Source organism: Rattus norvegicus, chromosome 14, assembly GCF_021556685.1.
Source record: "Rattus norvegicus strain SHRSP/BbbUtx chromosome 14, alternate assembly SHRSP_T2T, whole genome shotgun sequence".
Lineage (NCBI taxonomy): Eukaryota > Metazoa > Chordata > Mammalia > Rodentia > Muridae > Rattus > Rattus norvegicus.
This window is the reverse complement of record NC_141547.1, coordinates 107,903,630-107,922,529: the sequence shown is the minus strand read 5'-3', so window position 1 is coordinate 107,922,529 and position 18,900 is coordinate 107,903,630. Positions and strand designations below refer to the sequence as shown.

The 18,900-nt window shown below is 42.0% G+C and overlaps 1 protein-coding gene across 2 annotated transcripts in view; it reads left to right on the top strand.

Moving 5' to 3' along the window:
• The window catches only part of Eml6 (EMAP like 6), a 306,117-nt gene that overhangs the window by 218,611 nt on the left and 68,606 nt on the right, over positions 1-18,900 (top strand). For both annotated transcript variants that reach the window (XM_087583666.1, NM_001446977.1), the window contains 3 exon segments: positions 6,864-7,066; positions 8,949-9,060; positions 9,767-9,894. In XM_087583666.1, the coding sequence (XP_087439792.1) occupies positions 6,864-7,066; positions 8,949-9,060; positions 9,767-9,894 (443 nt within the window).

Below are 18,900 nucleotides of genomic sequence, written 5' to 3'. Positions count from 1 at the left end.
TGAGATCCCATTTGTTGATTCTTGATCTTAGAGCGTAAGCCATTGGTGTTTGGTTTAGGAAATTTTTTCCAGTGCCCATGTGTTCCAGATGCTTCCCTAGTTTTTCTTCTATTAGTTTGAGTGTGTCTGCTTTGATGTGGAGGTCCTTGATCCACTTGGACTTAAGCTTTGTACAGGGTGATATGCATGGATCGATCTGCATTCTTCTACATGTTGACCTCCAGTTGAACCAGCACCATTTGCTGAAAATGCTATCTTTTTCCATTTGATGGTTTTGGCTCCTTTGTCAAAAATCAAGTGACCATAGGTGTGTGGGTTCATTTCTGGGTCTTCAATTCTATTCCATTGGTCTATCTGTCTGTCTCTGTACCAATACCATGCAGTTTTTATAACTATTGCTCTGTAATACTGCTTGAGTTCAGGGATAGTGATTCCCCCTGAAGTCCTTTTATTGTTGAGGATAGCTTTAGCTATCCTGGGTTTTTTGTTATTCCAGATGAATTTGCAAATTGTTCTGTCTAACTCTTTGAAGAATTGGATTGGTATTTTGATGGGGATTGCATTGAATCTGTAGATCGCTTTTGGTAAAATGGCCATTTTTACTATATTATTCCTGCCAATCCATGAGCATGGGAGATCTTTCCATCTTCTGAGGTCTTCTTCAATTTCCTTCTTCAGTGTCTTGAAGTTCTTATTGTACAGATCTTTTACTTGCTTGGTTAAAGTCACACCGAGGTACTTTATATTATTTGGGTCTATTATGAAGGGTGTCGTTTCCCTAATTTCTTTCTCGGCTTGTTTCTCTTTTCTATAGAGGAAGGAAACTGATTTATTTGAGTTAATTTTATACCCAGCCACTTTGCTGAAGTTGTTTATCAGCTTTAGTAGTTCTCTGGTGGAACTTTTGGGATCACTTAAACATACTATCATATCATCTGCAAATAGTGATATTTTGACTTCTTCTTTTCCGATCTGTATCCCCTTGACCTCCTTTTGTTGTCTGATTGCTCTGGCTAGAACTTCAAGAACTATATTGAATAAGTAGGGAGAGAGTGGGCAGCCTTGTCTAGTCCCTGATTTTAGTGGGATTGCTTCAAGTTTCTCTCCATTTAGTTTAATGTTAGCAACTGGTTTGCTGTATATGGCTTTTACTATGTTCAGGTATGGGCCTTGAATTCCTATTCTTTCCAGGACTTTTATCATGAAGGGGTGTTGAATTCTGTCAAATGCTTTCTCAGCGTCTAATGAAATGATCATGTGGTTTTGTTCTTTCAGTTTGTTTATATAATGGATCACGTTGATGGTTTTCCGTATATTAAACCATCCCTGCATGCCTGGGATGAAGCCTACTTGGTCATGGTGGATGATTGTTTTGATGTGCTCTTGGATTCGGTTTGCCAGAATTTTGTTGAGTATTTTTGCGTCGATATTCATAAGGGAAATTGGTCTGAAGTTCTCTTTCTTTGTTGTGTCTTTGTGTGGTTTAGGTATAAGAGTAATTGTGGCTTCGTAGAAGGTATTCGGTAGTGATCCATCTGTTTCAATTTTGTGGAATAGTTTGGATAATATTGGTATGAGGTCTTCTATGAAGGTTTGATAGAATTCTGCACTAAACCCGTCTGGACCTGGGCTCTTTTTGGTTGGGAGACCTTTAATGACTGCTTCTATTTCCTTAGGAGTTATGGGGTTGTTTAACTGGTTTATCTGTTCCTGATTTAACTTCGGTACCTGGTATCTGTCTAGGAAATTGTCCATTTCCTGAAGATTTTCAAGTTTTGTTGAATATAGGTTTTTATAGTAAGATCTGATGATTTTTTGAATTTCCTCTGAATCTGTTGTTATGTCTCCCTTTTCATTTCTGATTTTGTTAATTTGGATGCACTCTCTGTGTCCTCTCGTTAGTCTGGCTAAGGGTTTATCTATCTTGTTGATTTTCTCAAAGAACCAACTTTTGGTTCTGTTGATTCTTTCTTTGGTCCTTTTTGTTTCTACTTGGTTGATTTCAGCTCTGAGTTTGATTATTTCCTGCCTTCTACTCCTCCTGGGTGTATTTGCTTCTTTTTGTTCTAGAGCTTTTAGGTGTGCTGTCAAGCTGCTGACCTATGCTCTTTCCTGTTTCTTTCTGCAGGCACTCAGCGCTATGAGTTTTCCTCTTAGCACAGCTTTCATTGTGTCCCATAAGTTTGGGTATGTTGTACCTTCATTTTCATTAAATTCTAAAAAGTTTTTAATTTCTTTCTTTATTTCTTCCTTGACCAGGTTATCATTGAGTAGAGCATTGTTCAATTCCCAAGTATATGTGGACATTCTTCCTTGATTGTTATTGAAGACCAGTTTTAGGCCGTGGTGGTCCGATAGCACGCATGGGATTATTTCTATCTTTCTGTACCTGTTGAGGCCCGTTTTTTGACCAATTATATGGTCAATTTTGGAGAAAGTACCATGAGGAGCTGAGAAGAAGGTATATCCTTTTGCTTTAGGATAGAATGTTCTATAAATATCCGTTAGGTCCATTTGGCTCATGACTTCTCTTAGTCTGTCTACATCTCTGTTTAATTTCTGTTTCCATGATCTGTCCATTGATGAGAGTGGGGTGTTGAAATCTCCCACTATTATTGTGTGAGGTCCAATGTGTGTTTTGAGCTTTAGTAAGGTTTCTTTTACATATGTAGGTGCCCTTGTATTTGGGGCATAGATATTTAGGATTGAGAGTTCATCTTGGTGGATTTTTCCTTTGATGAATATGAAATATCCTTCCTTATCTTTTTTGATGACTTTAGTTGAAAATTGATTTTATTTGATATTAGAATGGCTACTCCAGCTTGCTTCTTCTGACCATTTGCTTGGAAAGTTGTTTTCCAGCCTTTCACTCTGAGGTAGTGTCTGTCTTTGTCTCTGAGGTGTGTTTCCTGTAGGCAGCAGAATGCAGGGTCCTCATTGCGTATCCAGTTTGTTAATCTATTTCTTTTTATTGGGGAGTTGAGGCCATTGATGTTGAGAGATATTAAGGAATAGTGATTATTGCTTCCCGTTATATTCATATTTGGATGTGAGGTTATGTTTGTGTGCTTTCATTCTCTTTGTTTTGTTGCCAAGATGATTAGTTTCTTGCTTCTTCTAGGGTATAGCTTGCCTCCTTATGTTGGGCTTTACCATTTATTATCCTTTGTAGTGCTGGATTTGTAGAAAGATATTGTGTAAATTTGGTTTTGTCATGGAATATCTTGGTTTCTCCATCTATGTTAATTGAGAGTTTTGCAGGATACAGTAACCTGGGCTGGCATTTGTGTTCTCTTAGGGTCTGTATGACATCAGTCCAGGATCTTCTGGCCTTCATAGTTTCTGGCGAGAAGTCTGGTGTGATTCTGATAGGTCTGCCTTTATATGTTACTTGACCTTTTTCCCTTACTGCTTTTAATATTCTTTCTTTATTTTGTGCATTTGGTGTTTTGACTATTATGTGACGGGAGGTGTTTCTTTTCTGGTCCAATCTATTTGGAGTTCTGTAGGCTTCTTGTATGCCTATGGGTATCTCTTTTTTTAGGTTAGGGAAGTTTTCTTCTATGATTTTGTTGAAGATATTTACTGGTCCTTTGAGCTGGGAGTCTTCACTCTCTTCTATACCTATTATCCTTAGGTTTGATCTTCTCATTGAGTCCTGGATTTCCTGTATGTTTTGGACCAGTAGCTTTTTCTGCTTTACATTATCTTTAACAGTTGAGTCAATGATTTCTATGGAATCTTCTGCTCCTGAGATTCTCTCTTCCATCTCTTGTATTCTGTTGGTGAAGCTTGTATCTACAGCTCCTTGTCTCTTCTTTTGGTTTTCTATATCCAGGGTTGTTTCCATGTGTTCTTTCTTGATTGCTTCTATTTCCATTTTTAATTCCTTCAACTGTTTGATTGTGTTTTCCTGGAATTCTTTCAGGGATTTTTGCGATTCCTCTCTGTAGGCTTCTACTTGTTTATTAATGTTTTCCTGTGTTTCCCTAAGGGAGTTCTTCATGTCTTTCTTGAATTCCTCCAGCATCATGATCAAATATGATTTTGAAACTAGATCTTGCTTTTCTGGTGTGTTTGGATATTCCATGTTTGTTTTGGTGGGAGAATTGTGCTCCGATGGTGCCATGTAGTCTTGGTTTCTGTTGCTTGGGTACCTGCGCTTGCCTCTCGCCATCAGATTATCTCTAGTGTTACTTTGTTCTGCTATTTCTGACAGTGGCTAGACTGTCCTATAAGCCTGTGTGTCATGAGTGCTGTAGACCTGTTTTCCTCTCTTTCAGTCAGTTATGGGGACAGAGTGTTCTGCTTTCGGGTGTGTAGTTTTTCCTCTCTACAGGTCTTCAGGTGTTCCTGTGGGCCTGTGTCTTGAGTTCACCAGGCAGCTTTCTTGCAGCAGAAAAGTTGGTCTTACCTGTGGTCCCGAGGCTCAAGTTCGCTCGTGGGGTGCTGCCCACGGGCTCTCTGCAGTGGCAGCAATCAGGAAGACCTGTGCCGCCCCTTCCGGGAGCTTCAGTGCACCAGGGTTCCAGATGGCCTTTGGTGTTTTCCTCTGGCGTCCGAGATGTGTGCACAGAGAGCAGTCTCTTCTGGTTTCCCAGGCTTGTCTGCCTCTCTGAAGGTTTAGCTCTCCCTCCCACTGGATTTGGGTGCAGAGAACTGTTTATCCAGTCTGTTTCCTTCAGGTTTCGGTGGTGTCTCAGGCAGGGGTCCTGCCGCTCCTGGGCTCTCCCCCACGGGAGCCCAGAGGCCTTATACAGTTTCCTCTTGGGCCAGGGATGTGGGCAGGGGTGGGCAGTGTTGGTGGTCTCTTCCGCTCTGCAGCCTCAGGAGTGCCCACCTGATCAGGCGGTGAGGTCTCTTTCCCACAGGGTCTGGGAGCAGAGAGCTGCTGCAGGCCGGGATCCGCGGGCGTGGGACCTCCGGCAAACACAGGACATGCCCGGTCCTAGATGAACTCTGCCTCTGTGTGTCCCGATCTCACCAGGCAGCTCTCTTGCAGCAGACAAGTTGGTCTTACCTGTGGTCCCGAGGCTCAAGTTTGCTCGCGGGTTGCTGCCCAAGGGCTCTCTGCAGCGGCAGCAACCAGGAAGCTATTCTTTATTCTTGATGATACCCATTTCTACTGAAATAATATAGACTCATAATGTAATTTTCAGTTGCACTCAGCTCATTTGGATAGTGAAAATTTTCCATAAATTTATTAGATGTTTACCTTTCTTCCTTTGAGGACCATGAATGTAAGCCACTGTTCTATTTATTGACTAGATGAATTTCCCACGTTTAAATTTTGAATTCTTTATAATTTTAGGTTTCAACCCTTTTTAGATATATAATTGGCTGTTTTTTCTATTCTATAATCTATATTTTCATCCTGCTGATTATTTCTTTTGCTAACATAGCAACATTTTGATTTCATGTGTTTATACTGCGTAAGCCCTGTGATAATCACCTGAGATCCTACAGTCCTTTTAGGAAAGCCACTGCATGCACCTATGGTTTTTCCTCATGGTTTGAGTTCTGAGTCTTACAATCATGTCTTTAATTCATTTTCCATTGACTGCTGTGCACCACTCAAAGTAAGGATCCAGTTTCATTCTCCTGCATGAGGACTGACAAGATTGTCTCTTTTTCAATGTATGGTTTCAATATCTTTGTCCAAATCCAGTGTGTGTAGCTATGAATGTTTATAACTTGCTGCTCTGTTCTTCTCTACTCTTAACCATCCCTGACTTTGTGTCCATACCATGCCTTCTTGGTCACTGTGGCTCTCTCAGATAATTTGAAATCTGGTACTGTAATATTTAAGATTATTCTTTCTGCAAAGCATTGCTTCAGGTATTTGTGATCTTTTGTGTTTAATGTGAATTTTATGAACTTTTTTTTTATCGTTACAAAGAACGCCACCATGGTTTTGATGGAGGTTGTGCTCAATTAGTATACATCTCTTAACCATGTAAAAATTTAACATTTTAAATTTTGCTGATCTGTGAGCATTATTTACTACATCATTTTGTATGTTCTTCAAATTATTTTGAGCTTTAACATTTCAAACAAATCATCATTAAAAATTTTTTGCCAAAAAAAAAAAAAAAGAAAAGAAACAATGGGAAAGTTGCTGTCTCTTTTCAATTCAAGCCATTCAGCCATTATTACAATTATATCTGAATTCTGAATGTTAGCCCTAATACCACAGTCCAATAGTACCATGCACACATGTGCATGGGCTAATGTCCTGGTGCTTTTTGTATTTATAGGAAAGACAATAGTAGCACCCGGTGAATGTAGTAGCCAGCCTGGATGTAACGTCCTGAATGGAGCCGGTTTTATCAGTGATGGTCAGAGAATGTAGAGAATTCTGGCGACTTTTTTCCTGTATATTATCTCTCTTATATAACAGTTCCTTCTTACTCCATAACTACCATGAAAACAAACTGAAGTAGACACATCACATACTGTCTACTATATTCTTTTCTTGTGTCTTGTTAAAGCTTTCCTTGACACCCAGCCACTGAGTCTCTGTCTTCAGCCACACAGGACTTCACCTTGGGAGGAGGACCTACACCTAGTTTGTGTATGTGTGTCTGACTAGAAGACATATTAATTCCTCCTACTAACCAGACCCAATTTCCTTAGCTCAGGGGCTCTGTCCAGGATTATATGCTGGCATTTAGTACCACATCTGATGGCAAGTAGGAAACCGTAGATACTGACAGCGTGGTTGAGCACCCTCATAATGCCCTTGCTGTTTTTGTTACTCTGACACATAATGTCATAATTATCTTTCCTCAAAAGATAATCCTTTATGCGCTCTTGGGAAGATTCGGCTTTCTAAGGTAATAAATCCCTTTGTTCCATCCCAGGTGGGGGTTTCACCTCTAAAAGAGGAAGTTTTGGAAGTGCTGGAAAGTTGGAAACAATGATGTGTGTTTCTTATGGGCGAATGGAAGACCTGGTGTTCTCGGGTGCAGCCACTGGAGATATCTATATCTGGAAGGATGTTTTGCTACTGAAGACGGTGAAGGCTCACGATGGGCCTGTGTTCGCTATGTATGCCTTGGACAAGGTATGGTATGTTTGTCAGGTTCTTTTCCTTATCTGCTTTGGAACCACTGAGATGCCTGGATCTAAAAACAGTCCCAGCTGAATTAGGAAGTTCTCAGAAAGAACTAACCAAAGGATAGTAAGGAAGAAAACGCACACGACTTTGTAATTTCTGTTGTTAGTAGCTGTACCATGTCTCCATTTTCTCATACCTGGACTTCCTGACTGTCACCCCTAGATGTCACTTAGGGCATCTGGAGGTAGATATGGACACACAAGAGCAGAAGAGACCACAGGTATTTCAGTGATGACTTCCTTTCAGTGACAGCACATGAAGACCTAGAAACACAAGTGATTTAGCTCATTGTCCAATGCATTCGTTTGTTATGACCAAAGGTTGTATTATAACCTGTTTGCTCCTGAATAGACAGGTTCACTTGCCAGGAGTGGTCAAGTGGTATATATATATAGATAGATATAGATATAGATATAGATATAGATATAGATATAGATATAGATATAGATATAGATATAGATATAGATAGATAAATAGATATGATATGATATAGATATAGATATATAGATGTGTGTGTGTGTGTATCCACACCAGATCATTGTTCTAGACTTCCCAGCTACTCATCTGCCTCACCATGTTCCCCGCAAAGACACTATTTACCAGTATGTTTAAAGTGCTCTTTCCATTAATATTCCTAAAAAGACAACTTTTCATTCAGTTCTAATTTGCTGGTAGTACTAGTTCATCTGTGACCTTCAGTTTCAGCTACTCAACATATTTTTTTAAAATATATCAAGTAAATATGATGAAACCACAACAACATTATAATGATAGTTAATTTGATTTTGGCTGAATTGTAAATTAAAACATAATGTAAAATTTGTGGAGGCCTGGAAGTCAGTGTGGTATAACCTAGTCAATTGCTTTTAGTATTTAGTAAAGTAAGCTGTAAAATCACCATGAAAGCCAGAATAGCTCAATAAAATATACTCTACTTATATTTAGGGTGAGGATTGACTCTCTTTGATACAGTTCTACCCAGATGTTCTCAGTATCCACTGAACCCATCTTGAACCCTAGGGGATCCTAAGATCCAAAGAGAATCAGGTTCCTTCTATAAAAACTGGAATAGCATTTGCCAATATCCTTGCCACATGTGCGCGCACGCGCACACACACGCACACACACACACACACACACACACACACACACACGTACTTAGAATTATGTACACCCACTGTGTACTTTGAATATTGTCTAGATTACTTGGAACAAGCTAATGCTATGGAAATGCTGTGCAGGCTACTGTAGTTCTGCATTAGGGAAATGATGACAAGAACAATAGCCGTCCATGTTCAGAACAAATGCAGCACTCCATTTCCCTCATATTCTGTGAGCGCAGAATCCAAAGATGCAGAAGACCAGCTATAATAAGAATAAGGGTATTTACTATAATGAACTTCAAAATACTCTCTTCTTGTGAGCTTGATTGAAATGTATTGAGCTAAGTTTTCCATGGGTTAGAGAATTGGCTCAGTGGTTAAGAGTACTGACTATTCTTTCACAGGACCCAAGTATAGTATATGGTACCCATATACCCATATGGCAGCTTACATTCATGTATAATTTTAGTTCTTGGGAATCCATTACCCTTTTCTGACATCCACAGACACTTCCTGCTCATGATGCATATATACATCCGGACAACATACTCTTATACATAAAAATAATGAAAATATTTAAACACTGTTATCACTGGTTTTTTTTTTCAGTTTTGTTCACTTAGAAGATGTACACAGAAATGCCTGAGCCCTTGTGGGGCTGGGAAAGTGACTTGTAATTGTGTGTGTGTGTAATATATATAATATATAATCTTATGCCTTTGCAGGGCTTTGTAACAGGTGGAAAGGATGGAATTGTGGAACTCTGGGATGATATGTTTGAAAGATGCTTGAAGACTTATGCTATCAAAAGGGCTGCATTGTCAACCAGCTCAAAAGGTACCACACTGAATATGCAATTGAAAGCATTCTGTTCACAGGAATGGGGGCAGTGATACCAACTTCTCAATAGTAGTGGTTCTGAGCCACTACTCTCTTCCAGTCAGAGCTCTCAGTCTCTGGCAGGTATATCAAGGATTGCCTAGTACCCAGTGTTGGGATTCAAACCTAGGACAAGTGATTGAGGTGCATATTTAACATACCAAAGTGGATCTGGGTCCAGGCTCTTCCAGCATCCCTCAGTCCCTACCTGTCACAGGGCATGACTGGCATATCCTGCCCTCTACTCTACTCTACTGGAAACTTTCCAGCCCAGGGACTGGGCTTCCTCTTACCCAAGAGAGGCTCCTCATTCTATAATCCAGACATACATTCATTCTCTCTCTCTCTCTCTCTCTCTCTCTCTCTCTCTCTCTCTCTCTCTCTCTCTTTCTCTCTCTCTCCCTCCTTCCCTCCCTCCCTCCCGCTCTCCCTCCCCCCCTCTCCCTTTCTTTCTCTCCCCGCTCCCTTCTGTCTCCCTCTCCATGGTGATTTCACTGACCTGTGAAATCAATGAACCCACCCAAGAACTGTCCCAAATAAACCTGGCTTGAATTGGCTTATTTCCTCTGTGGAGAATACCTGTCTCCTAGCATTTTGGAAATAGAAGACCCAATGTTAACCTGCCTTGCTGGTGTTTACTAAATTCAGCATTTTCCCCTCTCAGGCCTGCTTTTGGAGGATAACCCTTCAATTCGTGCAATCACCCTGGGGCATGGACACATTCTTGTGGGGACAAAAAATGGAGAGATTCTAGAAATCGATAAGAGTGGCCCGATGACCCTGCTTGTTCAGGTACCTCGCTTTATTATATGCAGCAAACCATGTTCACATCAGGGCTGAGAATGGTGTGGGACAAAGGAGACACACAAGGTGTAAAGATTACACAGAACTTCCTGGGATGCCCCCCATGGTATTCACTACCTGTTGGTGTGCAGTGCATGGCCACAGGCCAACAACAGCACTCACCATATCTGTGGGACGGGAGCTTAAGCACAACTGGTTCCTCTGCTTGTTGTTATCAAGGCTGAGGCTCAGCAGAGGGAAAAGCGTTTTCCCTTCTCTTAGGCTGTTGGCAGAATTCAGTTCCTGTGGCTGTAAAAATGGCACTTATTTTCATGCTAGCTATTGCCCAGAGACTACCCTCAGAGTTCATTGGCACACATAGGTTTTCTCATACACTTATTTTTTCAGAGCAAGCAAACAAGACAAAAAAAAAAAAAAAAGACACCATGATCTTATGCAACATAGTTAAGTCACATGTTCCTTGGAACTCTCTGTCACCTTTGCCACATTCTACTAGTTAGAGTCGAACCACAGGTCATGCCACACTTATGCTAGGCCAGCTCTGAAATCAGACGCTCTACAGGGATCACCCCAGAAGCCTGTCTGCACTCCTGGCCACTAACTACAAATATCCCAGCCACATGTAAAACCCATTTCTATAAGAGCCTTATAGAAATACATGCTCAAAGTTCAAAATCTCATCATCCAAATCAAGTCTAAGTGTAGGTGAGGCGCCATGGCTACATCTCCTTTTGATCTATTAGTTAATAAAACTGAGGATAATTTAGCTGCTCCTCACACACTTCTTTAGGCCTTGCTTCACGCAACTACATTATGTTCTCCTCCTCCCTTCCCTCAGAATACATGCTTAGGTAGAACCAGTTTCAAACATTACAGATGGGAACAGTACATTTTAAACAGGTGCAGTCAAGAACTTTCTGAGCAGGACTCTACAAGAAATAGAGCCCATGTCAACAGATGTGGCTATGTAAAATTTAAGAGGTTTTGCACAGCAAAGGGAATGGTCAGTGGAGTGTGCAGACAGCTTACGAAGTGGAGAAAAGCTTGGACAGCTGTACTCCATAGAGGGAGTGATTTTTAGGCTATATAAAGAATTGCAAGTTAAAAGAGAAAACTATGGCAGTAAATAAACGGGCCAATGAACAGTGTTCAATAGAAGAAACAGACAATAAGTAGTTTAAAAGGTGTTGAACATCCTTAGCCACTGGAGAAATGAAAATTAAACTGCTCTGAGACTCCATCTCACCCAAGTCAGAATGGCTATCATTTAAAAAATAAAAAATGCTGGCATGGATATGGGAAAGAGGGCACTCGTTCATGGCTGGTGGGAGTAGTAACCGTTTTAGTCATTATGGAAAAAAGCATGAAGGGTTCTCAAAAGTAGAATTTCCATGTACACCTAAGGACTGCACCCTCCCACAGAGACACTTGCACATGTGTGTTCTTCTGTTTGTTTGTTTGGGTTTTTTTTTTTGTCACAGAAGCAAAGAAATAGAATTGGCTTAGATATCCATCAGGAGATGAGGTGGCTAAACAAAGTGTTTACTCAATAAAATTTTATTCAGCTGTAAAGAGAAATCTAATCATGAAATTTTCAGAAAAATGAGTGAAACTAGGAAGGATATTGAATGAGGTAAACTAGATCCCAGCATTCATTCTCTCTCTCTCTCTCTCTCTCTCTCTCTCTCTCTCTCTCTCTCTCTCTCTCTCTGTGTGTGTGTATGTGTGTGTGCACTAGCCTCATGGCTGTAGCCTAAGAAACTTGTAAGGAGGTCCCCAGAAGGGGAGGAGGAGGAAAAAATGGATTGAGGAGAGAAATTGAATCAAAGGGGAATCAGAAGAGGGGAGATAGGGAAGGGGATAAACAAAGGCTGTTTTAAAATGACATACATATGTTGAGAGAGAGAGAGAGAGAGAGAGAGAGAGACAGAGACAGAGACAGAGACAGAGACAGAGAGACAGAGACAGAGAGACAGAGACAGAGAGACAGAGAGACAGAGACAGAGAGACAGAGAGACAGAGACAGAGAGACAGAGACAGAGAATAAACCCTCTTTTTAAAAACATCGGATTAAGACAAACCTGAAATCTCTACATCTAATCGTGCAGACCCAGTGGGATCTGTGCTGTAGACAGCCCCTTAAGATATCTTTGTTCATTGATATTATTGTTCTTCCTATGGGATTACACAAACCCCTCTAGCCCCTTTAGTCCTTTAACTTCTCCACTGGGGTCCCCGAGCTTAGTCCAATGGTTAGCTGCAAGCATCCTCAACTGTATCAGTAAGGCACTGGCAGAGCTTCTCAGGAGACATCCATATCAGGCTCCTGTCAGCAAGCACTTCTTGGCATCACCAATAGTGACTGGGTTTGGTGGCAGCATATGGAATGCTTCCCCAGGTGGGGCAGTCTCTGGATGACCTTTTCTTCAGTCCCTGCTCTACTCTTTGTCCCTGTATTTCCTCCTGTGAGTATTTTGTTCTCCCTTCTAAGAAGGACTGAAACATTCACATTTTGGTCTTTTTTCTTCTTGAGCTTCATATTGCCTGTGACAACAAGATCAACCAACTAGACACCACCAGAGCCCCCAGGGACCAAACCACCAACCATTGAGCACACATGGAGGGACACATGGCTCCAGCCATGTATGTAGCAGAGGATAGCATTGTCCAGCATCAATAGGAAGAAAATCCCTTAGTCCCGAGAAGGCCCATATCCCCAGTGTACAGGAATGCTAGAGCATTGAGGTGGTAGGAGTGGATAGGTGGGAGTGGTGACATTTAATAGAAGCAGGGAGAGGGGAGAAGGGGTATGGGAAAGGGGAGAAAGAGGATAACATTTGAAATGTAATGCATAAACTATCCAAGAAAAAAATCTTTGTTCTCGGTGTGCTTCTCTTGGTCCTTTCCAAACTAATTTCTTTCTCTTTTTGGCCATAACTTATTTAATATTATAGAAAGTCATATTTTAACCCTCAAAATTTGAAAATGTTTGGAAATTAAACTTTTTTCCATAAATGCTGCATTTCTAAGTTTTTGGAGTTTTTAGACTATAATTTAAATTAGTGCAAACCCTTCTAATGGTATAAAATATTATAAACTAGCTGGGGCAATTTTATTTAAATATACTTTAAACTTGATAATAAGGGCTTTTCACTTTGGGCTTTTACCATTGTGTTCTTTATTTGTTTACTTCTGCTTAATTCTGAAAGTAATTTCTGCTGTGGTCTATTGAGTACTGCCTACCATGGGTTGGACATTTATTTTCAGGAGAGATTTAATTGGTAGAGTTGTCCAATAGGTCAGGGACTAAAACCCACTACATTTCCCACAGCCATATGCTAAGAACCCAAGAGCCAGAACCCAACCCCCCTTTTACCACTCTTAGGCTGCTCCTTATTTGTCTGACTCTACGGGAAGTGGACACTACAGGAAGTGGACACTACGGGAAGGTGCAATCCCCTGAGCTAGTGGTTCCACTTAAGCCTACATTGTCAGTTTCCTTCCATCCTCTCACCTCACATGTGAATCATTCTGTCCCTTTCTGTGGGGGTCCCCGCAAATGCTGCAGCTGACAGAGAAATGATCCACCAGAGGCAAGAAGGAAATCTGGTCACTTAGTAAGCTGGGCTACTTCAAACTTCTAGAATCTGACCTGAGCAATTATTTTTGATGTATTTAAGTGCAGTACAACTTTGGGGGGAAAAGGTTTCCTTGTAACAATTATTACAACAAAGCTTAAGACCTGACTACAGAGATTTCTTTGCAAAGTATCCGTGATCTCTTCCTTATGAATGGGTTCTATTGGCTGAGAAACAGTGCTCGGGATAAGGGTCTTGGAGGAAGTATTTGTAACAAGCATAATAGTAAACTCTTTTGCAAAGTACCAGGACCTCTTTAGTAAGAATGGATTCTATTGACAGAGAAACAGTGCTTAGGGGGAGTCCAGGTAATTCAGGTGAAGCCTGGCTCTAATAGCAGGGAATCACCAGGCTATTAACAACATCTACTCCCTGACTTCTGGGTGGAAAGAAGTTTATCATTGAAGAGATAACTACCTGCTTAACATTCCTGTATTTTCCAGTATTCATCTGTGAACAGGAGGCCCTCATACCCCCTTTCCTTCAGTACCTTCATCCCCTTCATTCCCCTCAGCACCTTCCTCTTCTGATCCCTCTCATATTTGCTCTTCCTTTCTAGGTAAACTCAGTATTTGTGTTCGGTTAATCCTTGTGGTTCCCAAGGTCTCCCTATGCTTCTAGTAGTCATGGTAGAATAAGGGCTATCTTCTCCATCAAGACCCATAGTCCTGTTTGGAGAGAAGACAGCCACTAGGATGTAAAACCATTAGCTACCCTATTGTGGGCAAGTTCAGAACTTCTTTTCCATTTTTGAATGAATTCTGATGCACTTGCAGTGTGTGTGTGTGTGTGTGTGTGTGTGTGTGTGTTGTTGTTGTTGTTGTTGTTGTTGTTGTTGTTGTTGAAGAGAAAGGCAGCTACTTTGGGAGCTAGGAGAACCAGCAGCATGTACCAGATTTTGATAACCCCACTGTGCACAACTGGTGATGGAACAGTTCTCATGAAGGAGGTTTATCAAAAAGAAGGGGCACAGAGGTTACTCCTGGGTGCAGGAAGGAAAGAAAAGGTTGGGGGAAGGGAAATGAAGTTTTTTATTTGGGCCATGGTGCATGCAGAGGAGGACATGAGATGGGAGAGACGATAAGAATGTATCGCCTCTGGGCAGATAGTGATGATGTGTTACTGGGTCCCTTGGGGGCTGGCTGAGGAGGTGACTGATTGCCAACATTCTTTTTCTTATCATAAAGAGAAGAATTAAAAGGGGCATGATGGTGAGGTAGGGATAGGGACTGCAGCTTTTTAAAACTGCTTCCTGCTGTCCAAGGGCACTATCAGTTTTGGGGTGCAGTTGACCCTCACCCCTGGGATACATTCAATAGTTGTGGGCATTGGGCTCCTCTGTAATCCCGTAAGAGGAACTGGTTGAAAATTTTTGGGATTAGTCATTGGAGGAATGTGGAGAAGAGGTTGGTGAAACAGGGTCCAATAATAAAAGCAGAGAAATGAGAAGAAGAGGAAGAAAAGGAAGAGGAGGAGGAAGAGGAGGAGGAGGAGGAGGAGGAGGAGGAGGAAGGAAGAAGAAGAGGAGGAGAAACAGTCAGGAAGGGCAGTGTCCATTTCCATATAGGGTTTTCAAAGGCCTAGGGATCAGAGGCATTTGGAGTTGTTGGATTTTGTTCTTTATTATATCTGACTGGTTGACATAGAAACAGCACTCTTCTTGGAGAAAAAGGCAAAGGCTGCCTTCTTCAGCTGTAAGAAGGTCTAGTCCTCATTGGTTTTGAAGTGCCACTGCTACCTACTTGCTGGAGGTCCTGGATAAACTGGAAGAGAACTGATGGTTCAAGATTAGGGAGGCGGCTAGACCTATGACAACACTTGTGGTTATTCCTGCAGTGGCCAGGAGGGTCAGTATTTGAATTGCCCTTTTGTTATGCTACATGGCTATTGAGTCCCCAGCTAAGATTGGTAGGAGCTTCTGTCTATGTATTACCCCTAATTTAGGGAAGAGAAACACCAGTGTGCAAATTCCTCATCAGCTGGCACGTAGAAGATGACGCACCTGAGTACCACAAAGAATCGATGTGTTCTGGATTCTTAGGGCACTGTGGTCGAGATGAGGTATTGAAAGTTATGGTTTTGTTACAGTCCAGAGAACTTAATAATGTTCGTATGGAACATGTCCTGGATGCCTTTAAACAGTCTGCCAAACCAAAGAAGGTGATACAGATAAGATAGAGGGTCATGGCAACACCAGGGTCAGAGCAGTTGGTGAAGGTGAAAAGGGCCAGTGATAGGAGTTTTACCCAATCTAGGTGAAGTTTCTGTAACAGTTTGACAAGGGTGATTTTTAAAGACTGGTTAGTTCTAACCAGTCTCTCATTCCTGAGGACTGAGGGTGGTGTGGAAAATGAAAATACCAAGAGATGTTTAGGGCTTTAGGTAGGATTTGAGAAACTTGAAAGGTAAATTTGGGACCTTTGTCTGACAGGAGGAAGGCTGGGATTCCAAATCAAGGGATGATCTCACAGAGGAGGAGATCAGAGACTATCTGAGCCTTTTTGTTAGCGGTGGGGAATGCTTCTGCCCACCCTGAGAAAGTGTCTACCAAGACCAGAAGGTACTTGACACATTTGATAGTGGCATGTGGGTAAAGTTGGTTCCAGGGAGGGAACCTCTAGCCTGGTGGGTAAGAAAAGGAGAGTTATGATACCTGGAGTTGCGGTCTGACATCTGGCAGATTTTGTTAGAGGCAGTTATAGATGTTAAGAAATGCAAGTTCTCAGGGGTAGAGTGTAGGTATTATTTAACAAAGTAAAATAAGGCTTAGCTGTTAGGGTGAAAAAGCTGGTGAAGATAGGACAGAATCTGACAAGTGCCAGAGGGATGTGCGTTATAGTGTGAGAATGTCCTGTGGTGGGTAGAATGAGTCTTGGCCCCCAAGGGCTACAGCTCTAGCTGCCTCATCAGCTCAGTTGTTTCCCTTAGAGATGATAGAGTTCTCTGTCTGGTGGATCCAGGAATGAACAATTCCAGTAGCTGTGAGGAGATGGGAGGCTTTTAGCATGATCTTAGAGTCTGTATAGATGTTTAGGGATTCTCCTTGTGCCAATTGAAAGGCCTGTTGATTAGTGGTATAGGTGGGGAGAGCCCATGCCTCAGCCACCTCCATATCTGACAGCGTAGCATAGGCAGCTCTTTGGACTCCTTCACATATAAAGGAGCTGTCATCTGTGTACCAGGTATGGATGGCCTGAGGCAATATATCCTCCTATGTGGGTGAGAGATGAGAGGATAGTTCCTCTAAGGTTTCAGTGCAGGAATGAGATAGGGAGTGGACAGCATTTGGTCGAGGAAGAAGACTTGAGATATTGAGAGGTGTGCATGATTGAAAAGAAAGTGTAGAGCCTTCTATTAGGGGTATCTGAAGGGAAAGAACCCTGGAGGGAGGTAGAGTTTGTAAGCCTTTGTGAGTTAAGAGCTAAGACAGGTAATGAGAGGAGACAATGGTGATAGGTGACCCAAAGATTAGTTTGTTGGATTCTCAAATAAAGAGTTCAGCATCCGGGCTGGGGATTTAGCTCAGTGGTAGAGCGCTTACCTAGGAAGCGCAAGGCCCTGGGTTCGGTCCCCAGCTCCGAAAAAAAAGAACCAAAAAAAAAAAAAAAAAGAGTTCAGCATCTACTAAAGTAGGTATGCAGGGTCCCTTTTCTGATTGGCCAGGTCTAATGTTTATGACAAGTATGCTATGGGTGCAAAAGAAGGTCCTGGTTGGTGACTTAGGACCCCAAAGGCATATCCCTCTTTTTTCTGTTACATAGGTAGAAAGGGACAGGTTATCTCTAGGAATTAGAAGGCTGGGGCCTGTTGGAGAGTTTGAAAGAGCTTAGTAACTTGTTTGAGAAGAGGTTGCTGGGTGGGGCCTAATGCTGTGTTATGTAAGGAGCAGGAAAAGAGGAAAAAGGGAGGAACCCAGGAACATAAAAAAGAAAGATATTCCTAGGATTAATAGAATCTCCTCTTTAGTGGAGGGGACTGCTGGAGACTGAATTAGGTGTTTTCTATCTAAGGTCCTGACTTTGTGGATCAGAGTAATTATTAGTTCCAAGTAGGAGACCTGAGGGGTGGGCAATTGTACCATACAAGGTGTGACTCTATAGCATCAGCAAAACATGAAATTTAGAAAAGCAGAGGTGTTAGTTTTTCTAATCCAGAGAGAGAGAGAGAAAGAGAGAGAAAGACAAAGAGAGAGAGAGAGAGAGAGAGAGAGAGAGAGAGAGAGAGACTTCAGAGGAAGATGTCATCAACATACTATAAAAGCTTAGATCTAGGAAGAGACAAAGAGAATAGGTCAGAAGCCAGGGCTTGGCCAAATAGTTGTGGGCTGTCCCAAAAGTCCTAAAGTAGAACAATCCAGGTGAGTTGGATAGAGAAGTGGGTTTCAAGGTCAGTCCAGGTAAAGGCAAAGATGTTTTGTGTCTGGGTATCTAGAGGGCTAGAGAAGAATACATCCTTGAGATCTAGGACCAAGAAATAAGTAGTCCCTGAGGAGAGAAGCATCTGAGGGTTAACCACAACAGGTAGAGAGGAACCATTGCAGAGTTAAGGAACCTGAGATCTTGAACCAGGTGATAGGTTTCTATGGGTTTCTTAACTTCAAGTATAGGGGTGTTAAAAGGGGAAAAAGTGGGATGGAGAATTTTTTTTCCTTAGGAGGTCAGAGATGATAGGGTTATGTCCTCTGAGGCTCTGAAGAGAGGGTACTGAGCTTGGGTGATGTACCAGGTAGGGTCCTGTAATTAGATGACAATGAGGGAATGGTGTTTAGCAATAGAGGGGTTCTGGGCGTCCCAGACTCAGGGATCCATCTCAGGGGGCTAGCAAAAGAAATGATGTGTTAGAGGCTGTAGGTTGAGTAGCTAGAAGGAAGAGAGGGCTGTGGGAGAATTTGAGTTCAAGTGAGAGGGAAATAAAGGAAATAGAGGCTCCCACTTTTGATAGAAGATTCCTTCCTAATACGGGGACAGGACACATTGGCACTACCAGAAAAGAATGGGTGAGAGGAATACCCCTAAAAAAATGCAACTAAGTAGTGGGGTCTGGTAAGGTTAGTAAGGCTACCCCCTACCCTGAGAGGTAGATCCCAAAACTCCATCAGGGCCAAGTAAGTGACCCCAGTGTCTAAAAGGAAGGAGATGGTCAACCTGATACCATAATGACTACACAGGGCTCCCTGTTAGTGACGATAGTGATCTGGTCAAGGGAACTTGGACCACTTCAGTCATCCATGACCAAGCCTAGGAGATTGGCTGGAGGGCGGTTTAGAACTGGTGTCCCTGTGGGACAGACAGAACAGCCTGTAGCTGGTGAGGAAGAGGAGAAGTCTAGAGAAGCTAGGAGAGAAAAGGAAGAGGAA